Source organism: Brachyhypopomus gauderio, chromosome 16 (genome assembly GCF_052324685.1).
Source record: "Brachyhypopomus gauderio isolate BG-103 chromosome 16, BGAUD_0.2, whole genome shotgun sequence".
NCBI classification, from domain to species: domain Eukaryota; kingdom Metazoa; phylum Chordata; class Actinopteri; order Gymnotiformes; family Hypopomidae; genus Brachyhypopomus; species Brachyhypopomus gauderio.
In genome coordinates this window covers 12,013,714-12,027,823 of record NC_135226.1, presented here as the reverse complement: position 1 = coordinate 12,027,823, position 14,110 = coordinate 12,013,714, and the positions used below count along the sequence as shown (strand labels likewise).

General features: G+C 46.1%; 1 protein-coding gene across 1 annotated transcript in view; it reads right to left on the bottom strand.

The window, feature by feature from the left end:
- Nucleotides 1–13,850, bottom strand: part of sik3 (SIK family kinase 3) — a 26,953-nt gene extending 13,103 nt beyond the window's left edge. The window contains 10 exon segments of the mRNA XM_076975944.1: nt 115–265; nt 267–281; nt 2,081–2,191; nt 2,298–2,416; nt 2,624–2,747; nt 3,501–3,625; nt 4,199–4,360; nt 4,557–4,620; nt 4,795–4,911; nt 13,514–13,850. Coding sequence (XP_076832059.1) covers nt 115–265; nt 267–281; nt 2,081–2,191; nt 2,298–2,416; nt 2,624–2,747; nt 3,501–3,625; nt 4,199–4,360; nt 4,557–4,620; nt 4,795–4,911; nt 13,514–13,792 — 1,267 coding nt within the window. The 5' untranslated portion in view covers nt 13,793–13,850.
- Nucleotides 13,851–14,110: the final 260 nt, after the last annotated feature.

Genomic DNA, 14,110 nt, shown 5'->3' with positions numbered 1-14,110 from the left:
TATGCGCACATCAAACTATTCTTTGAAGGCTCAGCAGGGTCGGCCTCATGAATATTCATTTGAAGATCCAAAAAAAATAAAACACACACACACACATGGACTGCACCCTCTAAAGTGGTGGGGTTAACTGTTGGTGAACCAATCGCACCTGCACAGGATTGGGGTAGCCAATAGTGCGAGGGGGAGGCGGAGTCACACGCAGGGTTTTGTGTCTCTTCAGTCGATCAAGGAGCAGGCAGTAGATTGCGTTGTAGTGATCGTATGCAATCTGTATGCAGCGACTGTCAGAGAGAAGGGGAGGGGGGGAGAGGTTTATACCAACACACACTACTGACTTTATTTAGTGCGGTTGAACAGTCAGAAAACTAGGGCTGCGAATCTTTGGGAATCCCACGATTCGATTCAGAATCGATTCTTGGGGTCACGATTCGATTTTTTTCCCGATTCTTTCAGATCCCAACGATTAGATTAAACGGTTATTTTCCTATTCAAAAGCGATTCTCAATTCAAAGCAAGCTACTCCGGTCTGCTGGCATGAAAGCAGAGTACATTTATAAAGATATTATAATTGTAAAGGTTTTATCAACATATTGCAATAATGTAACACACAAAAGTAAATCCAACAAAATTACACGTTTTTCCTTAACAAATCACAAAAATTAAAAATATATGAAAGTGCTTGCAAAAATAAAAGTGCTGTTACATTAATAAAATGGATAGGCTTACGTTAGCTGCTAGAACTTCCACTTCACAGATGAAAAAAAAATATATATATACCGTATTTTCTAAAAGCCACATATATCTACTAAACTGAATACATTTAACTGAACTGATCAGTTTCTGAACGGTGTCTGTAGCATTTCATGTACGAAAGTGTTGTGGCGAATTCCGACTCCCCTCGTTTATCCGCATAAAGACGCTACAGATTATATTGTCGATTTACGTTTCTATGCATAAATAAGAGCTAGACTTTAATTGTCCATCACAGCAAACGGCATTATCTATGTCCAAAGACACAGGTGGCTCAAGAGTATTAATTATTTTAAATAAAATACACACTGGCTATAACGAAGTTCACCTCTGGCCACGACTTTCGCAGTATTACAGCAGTATTATGTCTAAATATCTAGTTAGGACAAAACTAGAGTGCTCAATGAACTAAGTTATTTTTATTTTAACTTTATTTTACCAGGAGTTATAATCACTGTAACTCTCGAATATCATCTGTAGCGTCTTTATGCGTGTGCAAACGATCAAGCCCATTCTTATCCGGGCCGGGTTGATGGTCAAAAGTGTTTCAAATAGTTGCTTTCAAAGACCGCGGAGCCGTTTGGACTTCATACTTTAGCGGCGCAACAACAAATACCATACACTACACAACCCGCTATAGCTTTACTAGCATGCCTGCACATAGTCAAAGCTGTTGCCTTGTTTTGCCTAGCACTACGGTGGCTGAGAAGGCATACACGCACCCAAAAAAAATAGATTTTTTAAAAATGAGAATCGATTCTGAATCGTTCAATGTAAGAAACGCGATTCGATTTTTTCCTGCACCCCTACAGACAACAGCACATCTGTGGTGAACACAGCACTACTACAATGTGGCAGCATCACTCTGAAACCCATCGGACGTCCAGCTACAGTGCTATGCCCGACAGAGCCAACGTTGTGTACAGAGTGATCCACTAACTGCTAAGCGACGGTCCTGTGAGCCAAAAGTGGCCAGAACCGAAGAACCCCAGAGGTCACCAACAGGCGGACCACGGTCCGGATCCGGACCCAAACGCAGTCCTGTCCGGACCCAATCTCATTCCTGATTAACTGGATACGGACTCAAATACCATCCTATCTGGACCCAGAATAAATTGTTAAAAATGTTTCTGAATTTTGACGAGAGAATTCATTTTAAACCGGAGCATTTATTTCAGGGCTATTGAAAAAACACTCCGTCACGAGTGTTACGTTCACCGCCACCGCCCCCAAAATTTGGCCCGCAGTAAAATATAGTTGATTACCCCTGCTATAAGCAGTCTGTGCTTGGCAGGTGAGCTTGTGGCAGGGTGTGGGTTGGCACGCTCACCTGTAGGGTGCGCTCTCGGTCCAGTCCCATATCAACCATGACCATGAGGACCTGCTCATTGATGGTCTCGGTCTCCCTCTCGGTCTTCACCTGTTCACACTCCGCAATCAACTACCCAAAGAGATAGAGAAATCGGACGCTTACTTTACCAGGGCTGAGGGGGTGTGTGTTGGTGTGTGTTGGTGTGGGAGGGTGCGTGTTGGTGTTTCTATCTCACCCTTTCAAACTCAGGGTCTGGGTCTCCCTGCCTCATCCACTTATTCTTACAGATCTGCTCCATGGTCAACCTGCGACTGGGCTCCAACACTAACATGTGCCTGATCAGATACTCACAGTCTGGAACAAACACATACACACACACCACCTTTGAGAGAACACTGAACTGGAACAAATAAAAGGTGAGTAAAATGTTAGAATATTTAATCTAGTAAATCAGTAAAATGTTTTATGTCAGGTGTGTCGCCAGTCCTGGAAGTGTGCCATGGAGCAGGTGCAGCCCAGCTCGCCCCACCCAATGTGAACTACGTCAGACTGGACCGGTACCTGTGGACATGAAGAAGGGGATCCGGAACTTTCCACTGAGGACTCGAGCTCTCAGGTTCTGCAAAGTGCTCCCATCGAACGGGAGAGCTCCACAAACCAGCACGTACAACACCACCCCTAAGCTCTGCACACACAGACAAATATATATATTTATATATAAATTAAAAATTCAACCACATAAAAGTAACAGACTGAGGTTGTGACAGTAACATGAGACTAATAGAGAGGTAAAAAGATAAGAAAGGGTGCGAGAATGTTTGTAAATCCCAGGAAAAGTAAGTGTGTGTGTGTTTGGAGATGATGTGTGTAAATAAGTAGTCGAGTGTTAAGCCTCACTAGCATAGGGATTGTACAGCTATCTCCTATAGTCTCTCCTCACAGTCACTCACACACACACAGACACAGATTCTCAAACTCACACACAGACTCGCTCGCGTACACACACACACTCACAGACTCAGACTCACAGGCTCATGTACACACACAAACTTGTGTGCACGAGCACGAGCACGAGCACACACACACACACACACACATACACACACACAGTGCAATGTGCCATGCAAATACGTTCCTCGTGGTTTACTGAACAGTGAAAATAGTGTATATGTTAAACTAAATATGAGATGTTAATGTATCTGCATTGGTGTGTCTGCGGGTGTTACATATCTAAGGTGTCAGTATGTGCAGCTTAGTATTTCTGTTGGACATGTGCGTAAGTACGTCTGATTAATATAGATGATGGAGGTTGATTTGTGAGCCAGAGAGTGAATGTGTGTGTGTGTGTGTGTGTGTGTGTGTGTGTGTGTGTGTGTGTGTGTGTGTGTGTATATGTGTGTGCACGTGTACATATGAGTGCTGCGTGGGCATGTGTTACCCATATGTCGACTTTGGGTCCATCGTACTCTTTACCCTCGAAGAGTTCTGGAGCTGCGTATGGCGGACTGCCACACCACGTCTTTAACAACTGACCCCTAGAGAATATATTACTAAAGCCAAAATCTACAGAGAAAGAGAGAAACAAACAGGTTTCCATAATTCTTTAGTTTTGTGTTCAGGCTTTTAATCAACATTTTCTACCCACTCAGATAAGATAGTCTCCCCTCCGCGTGTCACCCCTCAGTCTCTCTGCCCCCCCCCCGCATGTCCCCCCCCAGTCTCTCTGCACCCCCCCCCGCATGTCACCCCCCAGTCTCTCTGCTACCCCCCCCCCCCCCCCGAGTGTCACCCCCCCAGTCTCTCTGCCCCCCCCCCCCCCCCCCCCCCCCCCCGCGTGTCACCCCCCAGTCTCTCCCTTTCCTCCCCGCGTGCCGGTCGGTCTCTCCCTCCCCGCGTGCCGGTCGGTTGGTCTCTCCCCGCTTGTCGGTCGGTCTCTCCCCGCTTGTCGGTCGGATCGGTTTCTCCCCGCTAGTGGGTCAGTCGGTTTCTCCCCGCTTGTCGGTCAGTCTGTCGGTCGGTCTCTCCCCGCGTGTCGGTCGGTCGGTCTCTCCCTGCGTGTCGGTCGGTCGGTCGGTCTCTCCCCGCGTCTCGGTCGGTCGGTCTCTCCCTGCGTGTCGGTCTCCCTCCAGCACCCACCTGCGATTTTGATGTTGAGGTTATGGTCTAGCAGCAGGTTCTCTGCCTTCAGGTCACGGTGGACGATGTTCCTGCAGTGGCAGAAATGCACAGCAGCCACAATCTGCTTAAACTTCCGCCGGGCATCTTTCTCTGCCATCCGTCCGTGAGCCACCAGATGATCTAACACACACACACACACACACACACACACACACACACACACACACAGTTACAGAAACAGCCCAGTGCCATCTAAAGGAAAATGTTTTTTTTATGTTAAAAAGTAGGCTAACCAAAGAGTGATCTGAATGACAGGAAGACAACAATGTAGTTTGAGTCCAATAGACAAGAGGCTTTTCAATAATACAACACTTACCAAAGATCTCCCCACCACTAGCATATTCAGTAACTAAATATATCATCCTTTCTGTTTCCATCACCTAAACAACAAACACATACACACAGTCAAAATTAGGGCTGTGTTTATCTTGATGATCTAATCCAACATGTCTGCCTATAGCATCTTGAGACATTTTACTAGCGTCCCTGACTTGATCCAAAGAAACTGACAGCTAACTGAGACCAATGGGCTGGGGATTTGGTGAAGGCGGGACCTGGTACAGGCGAATGATGTGGGGGTGCCGTAACATCTTCATAATCTGAACCTCACGAAAAATCTTCTTCAGGTTCTCATCGTCCAACTGCGTCTTATCCACTATTTTAATCGCCACCTGTGAGAGAGAGAGAGAGAGAATTATGCACTCATTATGCTGTGGCTCATATAATGACAGCTGGAATTTAAACTAGGAGTGGGCGATCTTCCAAAAAAAACATATCACAATCTTTTGAACATCAATCACAATCCCGACCTGTATTGTGATCCTTCTTCCAAATGCTGAAATGTGCTGTCGAGAAAATATCCAGATTCAAAATAGTCTCTGGACTTGTCTATCTGCACCATGCTGTTTACTGCATTACACAATACTGATTTAAAGGTTTCAAAGTTACAATTAAACTTTAAATATTAAACAAAGGTGTCAATAAATGACCTCCATTAAGAAATTTTCAAGCATGGTAGTACAATTTGTCATATTACCTCTGAAAGTGCTACAGTTTCATGGGAGAAATATCTGCATAGCCATCACTTTCACACTACACAACTCAAACCATTTTAAAAATGTGCCACAAATGAAAGACCCCATGATGGAGGCGTGTAGTGTAATGTGCACATCAGAACGCCCGTCCTGTAAGCCACCGTCCTGATTGTCAGCATCTCGTGGAAGTTTCACATGAGCAGAACATAAAAAGTCACAGTATCAAAGGTAGATCAGCATCGGATCATCACACCGGTCCATTGTGAAGAACACACTAACGTGCAGGAGAGCAGACGCCTCTGCACAACACACAGGAAGAGGAGGAGGAAGAGGAGGATGAGGGCAGGGAGGTAGGAAGAGGAGCAGGAGGTGAAAGGGTGGGGGGGGCACTGGGAGAAGCCAGCCATGGTTCTTCCAAATTTATGGCAATTTTTCACGTACTGTTAAGCACCACGGCGCACGGTCACAATGTTTAGGAGAATATTTTGGAAAGTAAGTGCATTTTCCAAATCCATTTGTTATAAATAAGTGTGCTATATTTAACCATCACTTCAAACATCAATTGGAAAACCATTCACATTCTCTCTCACACACGCACCATGAAGTGAAATCCCTTTCACTGCTCTCCATTGAAGTTCTTGGCAATGTAAATGGGCCCAAATTATGATCCTGGGAGGCGAGTGGATCGTAACAACAACGTGCACCGCTGGTACTGACGGCTGATGAGGAGCACTACATACGTACATAAACACACACGCGCACGCACACACACACACACACACACCCACCCAAGTTCACCAGCTTAGCTGGAGAGTGTGAGGTGTTGGAACAGAAAGGTAATCTGCTGCAAACATTAGGCCTGTAGTCCTCAGCTGAGTCTTAAACACTTTCCCCCTCACCAATGAACAACAATAACTAAGTTTGCCCCTCTACGAATATCGACAGACCAAACGAAACAGGTGTATGTGGACATTCAGGCTCAATTACTTACTTGAGAGTATAGGAGAAAAACCTGTAAACACACACACAAGCGCGCATGCGTACGCACACACACACACACACACACACACACACACAGGCCATCTGGACACGCTAGCAGTCACACCCCTGATGGTATGTGTGGGCGACATCTAAACATACTGGGACATCCCCAGGAATTTCTTGCATCTCACAGAAAAAGAACACCATGACATCAGAGGTGTTCCCGAAAAATACCGCGGGAGTTTGTTGAAGCCACATTAGTCATCAATGCCCGTGCACAGAACCGTTTTGCATAAACAAATGTATTACTACTTTTATTATTGCCCCTTAATAAAAAGTGGAGTTTACAAGACACACACCACAGTACAGATACGCCAACACTAGCACACACACAGACACGTGATTGAGTGAAAGAGAGAAAGAAGCACAGAGATGGAAAGAGTAAATAAGGACCTGCAAAGAGGTCATCTCTACCACACGCCAACGACATACCTGGTTATCTTTATGAGACAGAGAAATAAAAATAATAATAAAAAAGAAAGGTCACTGATTTATAATGCAACCGTTGTTCATCAGTGCACTCAGACGTGTTGCTCATCAGTAATTGTGTTTACTGCTTGATAAGAAGCTCCATCTGTACAGCTACAAAATCCCAAAGCACAGGATTTCACAAGTTTGCGGAAGCAAGTCTAGCGATGGGCAGAAGATACCTAGTCTCTGCACTGAAACGTGTTTCCTGGGGTACCCACATCACTGACCCACGCTGGCCCCCTCTGGAGTTCACCCATGACCTCTTCCCATGGTACATGTGTTGTCCAGGGAAAACTTATAACCTCATTGCAGATTAAACTGGCTGCAAGGCTATTCGTCGGAATAAACCCCTCACCCCTCCCAGGTAAAGAGATGGTACGGTCCACGACTCCCTAGGAAAGCCGTGCTGTCAATGCGAGGCCGACAGCAGAGCCCAGATGACATTCCAAATAGACCAACCAAACAAAGAGGGGAAAAGAAAGAAGAAAGAAAAAATGATTTTCAATGAAAGAGAAAGACAAGCAGGCAAAGCAATGCTGAGAACCACCGTGGCAACACCTCCAAGTGAAATCTGAACAGAACACAGGCAGCACCACAATTAACAGCACTACTATTAACTAACTGGCTTCAAGCTACACTTTATGAGGAGAGAAGGTGACAGCATGGTGGGGCGAGACAGGCGGAGGTGAGTGTGATCCCAGCAGTGGCAGGTCGTAGCACGTCTGCCTGTTATCCAGCCCTCATCTGTCTGAGTGATACCCGTGACTGTGAGGGTGTGTAGGACTTCTAGATGCTCAGGTGAGTGTACCTACACCCAACTGGGTTACTGTGACTGGGGGCTGCTCGTGCCATGGCGCTGCTAGCGGTTCTGCTCCAGTTGTGGTGCTGCTCGTGGGGCCGTTTGGTTAGTTGCCCCAGCAGTTGCCCCAACTCTGTCCAGAGCTGCAATCTCCCTCGATGAACCTTCACTCCACGTCACAAACATCACAGAGTGGTATCACACTCGGCGGTTCCCCTGCCCCTCTCTCCGTCTCTCGGGGGCTTTCTGAAGGAGTCCTTCCAATAACAGCCATACCGCTCCTCAGATCTAAGGAAACAGACTAAACGAACAGCCAGTGTGGTAACGATTCAACTTGGGCTGGTTGAGTATCTCCCCCTTCTATGTAAAAGTATGTATTAGACCAGCAATGTTAACAGAGGCCCATGAACTCCATGAAGCACATAATGTGGCTCCTCCTAGCATGCATTCATTGTTGGTTACATCTGGATGAGACATTCCACACACACACACACACACACAATTTGTTGTTGTTTTTGTTTCCATGGTTATTAAAGATACATCACACAGAATATTTTGTCTGTTCAATCCATGAATAAGCATATTTTCCAGCTGTATTCAGGATCAGAGAAGAACCCGAACCCTTTGAGATCCTTCTTATGTCCAATCAGAGCCACAGCAGTGATGACTCTACAGCTGCTGACAGCTGATTGGATAAGGCAGCTCTGCAGGACTCCACAGGACTCGTCTCACTCCAGGACTCTCCTGGGTGAAGCTCTCTGCAGGACTCAGGACTCCCCAGTTCAAGATAATTTATAATGCGTCTATGTGAATTTTAACATAAGAGTGTAACTACACTGTTGATCAGTAGCAGAGCTACATTTTAAACTCAAGATCCACTGTTGGACCGGTTAACCAGAGCACAACAGAGTGACAAAATGACTGCAGATGGATGACCCAAAATGCAGATACTGACTCCATGTTTATATGGTAAACCATCATTTAACAAGTACATAGTCGTCTATGTCTTCATTTTAAAAAAGTGTAACCAGTAACCAGTATATATAAAATATAACCCTACACTGCCCACGGATCAGTGAACCCAGTCTCTGAACAAAACATGAGCACCTGCATCATTCATGACGTCCTCAGGAAATCGTGAAAAATATCCACAACTGTCCAGAGTTTTGGACAATTACAACAATTCCTCTGGACTCCTCATACTTTAAACAGAGCAGTGGATGGTGTCTGTACTTTCATATACTCCAGGATGGTGCCGAGGTCCATTTTGAGGATCTTCCCCTTTGTCTCCTACAGATGAGACGGACACATCAAGGACACGCTGGTGGAGACGGCCCTCGGGTGGTGACTGACCGCATGCGCACCGTGTGAATTTGCCAGGGGGCGGACTGCTGCCCACTCTCCCTTATGCATTTCCACCAAAGTTGGTCTTCTGTGTTGCTCGCGGAACACGCTGCCAGCTTTGCATTGGGGAAGTCCGTACAGAGTAGGCTGATTGTTTTGACTCTTTTTGTTTGTTTGCTCAACTTGTAAAGTCCCAGGTGACCCAGGTCTCCGGCCTTCATCTCATTCCCCCTCAGAGGAAATTTTATGTATATATAATTACCTAAAACATACAACTGTACACCTTATCCATGAGACGCCTGCATTGGTGTAGAGGCATAATGGACATTAGGAAAACTTAACTCATACTAGCGTGACTCCCAAAAATGTGCACATGTAGTCCTAGATCCTCCAGAGAAGCTCCATGAAAAGATGACTAGACTGTCTTAACCTCTGTCTGCTTACACTGAAAACCTGGACCAAGCTGGCATGATGGTTAGCACTGGCTGCTGCATAAGGTGTCATTACACAGAGCACCAAGGGCATGTAATCGGAGCATTTATTCATCTGGAACAGACACAAAAGCAGCTAATCATATGCAGAGCCCAGGGTGCCTATGATGGGCCACGCTGTTACACTGTTACAACGTTAATGAGCCCAGGGTGCCTATGATGGGCCACGCTGTTACACTGTTACAATGTTAATGAGCCCAGGCTGTCTCTGATGGGCCACACTGTTACGCTGTTACAATGTTAATGAGCCCAGGGTGCCTCTGATGGGCCGCACTGTTACAACGTTAATGAGCCCAGGATGTCTCTAATGGGCCACGCTGTTACGGCGTTACAACGTTAATGAGCCCAGGTTGTCTCTGATGGGCCACGCTGTTACACTGTTACAACGTTAATGAGCCCAGGGTGCCTCTGATGGGCCATGCTGTTACAACATTAATGAGCTCAGGCAGGCTCTGACAGGACACACTGTTACAACATTAATAGGCCCAGAGTGCCTCTAATGGGCACGCTGTAACAACTTTAAAGGGAAGTTTGTGGATCTCTTTTAACCTTGTTGTCATCATAATTAAAAATGAAAACTCAGCTCATGTTTCTCTTCCCTTCTTATGATGAATAAAAATCCCACAATTTTACCGCCTATATCGTCATGTGCGATGATAACACATACCTTAACTTTCACCTTATGAGTTGTTCACCCACAACCTGTCATTTCCACCCCTAGACAGTTGAAACATTTACTTTGCAGCACTGACAATTATGCAGTGCAATAATAAACGAATGTTACATGTGAAAGTAGATGAACTCACCGTGTTCATCAGCAGCTTCTGACAAACAAGATGGTGAAAACTTTCTCTCAAAGCATTATTACCTCAAATGAGACATGCCATGTTTAGGGCAAATGTGATATTTTATAGCATCAACGATAATAAAATTCTTCCTGCTTTCATGAATGTCTTTATGAGAGTTTGCATGTGTGATGCATGAAGTACCTAACCATATTTCTTTCACCACTGTTTGCCATTTTTCAGTATTATTGAGCACATTTAATGCCCGTTTGTGAAACACAGTCACAGTAATTGTTGCACTTCTGAATCTGGGCTTAATTCGTTTAGAAATGTGAGTGTTGCAGCACAAAAAAACAACTTACATGGTAAAGTTGTGATGCTTTAAGGGCTGTCAGAAAATCATGATTCTTATGCCCACTGTTTATGTTTATCGAAGTTGGAGCTCTTGTATTTGCCAGAGCCTGCAAATCACTTGTTCTCTGTTAACCAACATAAATCACAGCATTGGTAAGCATCACACTTATTGTAAAATTACAATATTCATGAGTGTATAATGCATAGAACATAAAAGCCGCTGAGTAATGTATTGGTCTTGACTGAGCTTCTTATGAACATTTAAATTACATTAAATTGATTTTAACTATAATTAATTTACTTGAAATGGACAACTCTGTTAACTAACAACATATTTTAACAGGTGGATAAATCTGTTGACTAACAACACAAGACTGCATTCTGCATTTAACACTGTTTAATAGCACAGGCACAAATAATAAAGAGCTATAAAAGGCAAACCAATATAAAATTTTGAAGAGATGACAAAGGTAAGCTGAACAAATCTGTTGATTTCTTAGTAATGTTTTTATTGTGAGTTTTGTGAGCAATTGATCAATTAAAAATAGTTGCTTGCTCAGGATCATTCATAAAACATTGCGAAGACAGTGGATGGACCACTTGAAAACGCTCACGTGCCCTTATACTTATCTGTTCTGCAATCATGCATAAACAAAACGCCAGTGCCCAGCTAGCCAGGGCACATCAGAATGCTAGCCCTTGTCCCCAGCATGCTAGCCCTTGTCTTTGGACTCTGGCAAAAAAAGCAGCAGAACTCCAGAGCTCGTGCGTGCTCTCGGTCTAACGCTAACCTTAACCCCAACCCTAGAGAGCCATAGAATGCTAGTTCTTCACTAACTCCGTGGGTCTGCATATAGCATGCAAGTCAAGTTCAGCTGTGACTAAATAGGAGTTCAGTTGGCAGGCGGCGTGTCGTTCCAGCTCTGATCTTCACATGGCACCATGTCAGTAGAAATGTAAATTGGGATTACTGGTTCAGCACACACAATGTATTGGCCTATCATGATTACTCACATTTATGTCGCACAAACTATCTAGAAAATGGAAAAGAGGCTTTGGATAACACTACATAGATTTTGTATTGACATGTTACATACCAGGTAAATATTTTTTTTAACCCATATGAAATTTTGGAGCATTTATCTTGCCAAATACCAAAAACACTATCCCAGTGTTCCATATCAGCTATTCGACAAGATTCCACCAAATTACTGTCCAGAACAGCTAACCTGCAAAGCTGATGTACACAACATATCAAATTCAGAAAATAGGCTAAACTCAAGAGTCTCAAAATCGTATCTTTACAGACACACATCAGCCTCAAATCAACACTGCCAATCTCAGAGATGACATTTTAATAGATCATGATTAAGCCTAGACCATTATCCAAGGCCTGAAGTCATTTCAAGGTGCTCCACGGTGCTTCCATTCTCCAGACAGTGAGCACATTGGACACCTGTGCAACAGACTAAGCAAACGCACCGTTAGTTGTTCCCTCTATACCCGATCTCATCAGCTTGGTAAATCTGGTTCAGCAACCTAAATCATCTTTCGATCTTTGGTGATGCCCGTGCGAATGGGACAACTTGCATTATCTCGATGTCATCTCGTTATGCACTGCGGCTTCGTTTTGACACTCGCCGGGGTAGTAAAACGTCGAGGGGAAACTCATTTGTGGTCTAGTCGATTTCACACTATGATCTCCAGATACCGTAGCAGGCCCAGGACTCAAGCACCAATAGACTCGATCTAACCAGAGTATGAATTGTGCCATCAGCCTACAAGACGCCCACACTATGCAAAAAAAAAAAAAAACATACGCACAGTAAGGATTCTCAATGACATATACCAACACACGGGAATACTCTTTGATTCTCTACACAATCAAAGGGACACCACACAACACTGGTCAAAACAGATGCAGGGAGCATGGTGGAGTCTTTCCAATACCTACATTACCACGGTGGCCCCCCTCCGCCCCCAGAAATAAAACCCTCACGCAGCAAAACTGCCCCAACCAAAGGGTAGAGTGCTGAGACAAGCAAACCCTTCCACCACTCACACATCAAAACGGGCCGGTGGTTCGACACCAACGTCCAGCAGCCTCAACACCTGCCTTAAATCGATAGTACGGTTGGTTATCCAAGCGGGTAGAAGCAGAGTTACTCTCTGACAAGCGCGGCTGGAGAGGTTAGGGCTTCTAACTACCCTAAATACTTCAGAAACTGGAACTTATCTAGCCGTACTCTTCACCCGCCGGTAGGTTGACCATATGTAGACACTTAACCCACTTAACCTCCCGTTATGTCACGTCTAATGTAACCTCGGCCTCTCCTCAGCTCCCCCCCCCGGTCCTCACACGGCCAACGAGCTCCGGGCGCATCTACAGGTCCGGGGAGCCGTGGCGGTACTCTGGCTACACAAGAGTCGGTTCGTTCACGTCTGCTGGTTACACTAAGTGGCTCAACACCTTATTTTTCGGCAGTTTCACCATACGACGGTATCTTTGTGTCATTCACTTTTACACACGGGAGAATATAAATTATTATTTGAAGCTGGAAAACTCCACAGCAGTCAAGTCCGAAAAAGCCTCAGCACGGTTAGCCCGTTAGCTAGCTGGCTAACCCCCCTGTCGCGAGCCGGTTAGCAAGCCGGCTAACCCCCCTGTCGCGAGCCCGTTAGCCAGTTAGCTAGCCGGCTAACCCCCCTGTCGCGAGCCCGTTAGCCCGTTAGCTTGCCGGCTAACCCCCTGTCGCGAGCCCGTTAGCCAGCCAGCTAGCGAGCTACACAACACCGCCAGAAGGCCCCGTCTCGACCGAGGACCAGCTGGAAGGAGAGCGCCTTCACAGCGATGGCGATACGACTGCAGCAAATAAATAAATAAACACACACCGACTGGGACGTTGACAACTTTAAAACGTCGCCCCCGAACACCGCGGACACACTAATCTCACCTTCGCCTTCGTGACCAGGTGCGTGGCCAGTTTCACCACGGCGAAATTCCCCTTGCCGATGGTCCGCTCGATCTCGTAGTAGCCCACTCGGGCCGGCCTGCTGGCCGGAGAGTGGCCCGGGTTAGCGAGGCGCCCCGCCGGCTGGCCAGGCCGTTGGTGGTCGATCCCGGAGGATGTTTGTGCTCTGTTCTGGGCGCCAATGCCCGCGGCCGGTCGGGCAGGGTGCGTAATCCCGGCCGCGGCGGACCCAGCAGCTCCTCCACTTGACACGGCCGCCATCTTCTCGCCTCTCTGCGGGAACAACAAGCACAGCCTTGCGCAGCGCGCAGCGCGGGCCACGCCCCCGCCGTGCGTCACAATACGTGGACCGTCCCCCCTCCCCTCCGCAGCGCCCTCTCTAGGATGTAACTATAGCAACCGTGAGCGTAACAATGACTTCATCTCATCTTCGAACGCGTATTCCGGTCGCCAAGGCGACGGGACTGCACATCCCTACGGTGTGCCGTGTGAGTGGATTGTGAGTAGGTGGCGCGTAAATCTCTGACTGCAGATAGGGGAGACATTTTGTTTGCCGCACTAATAGTTACGTTTAGATTT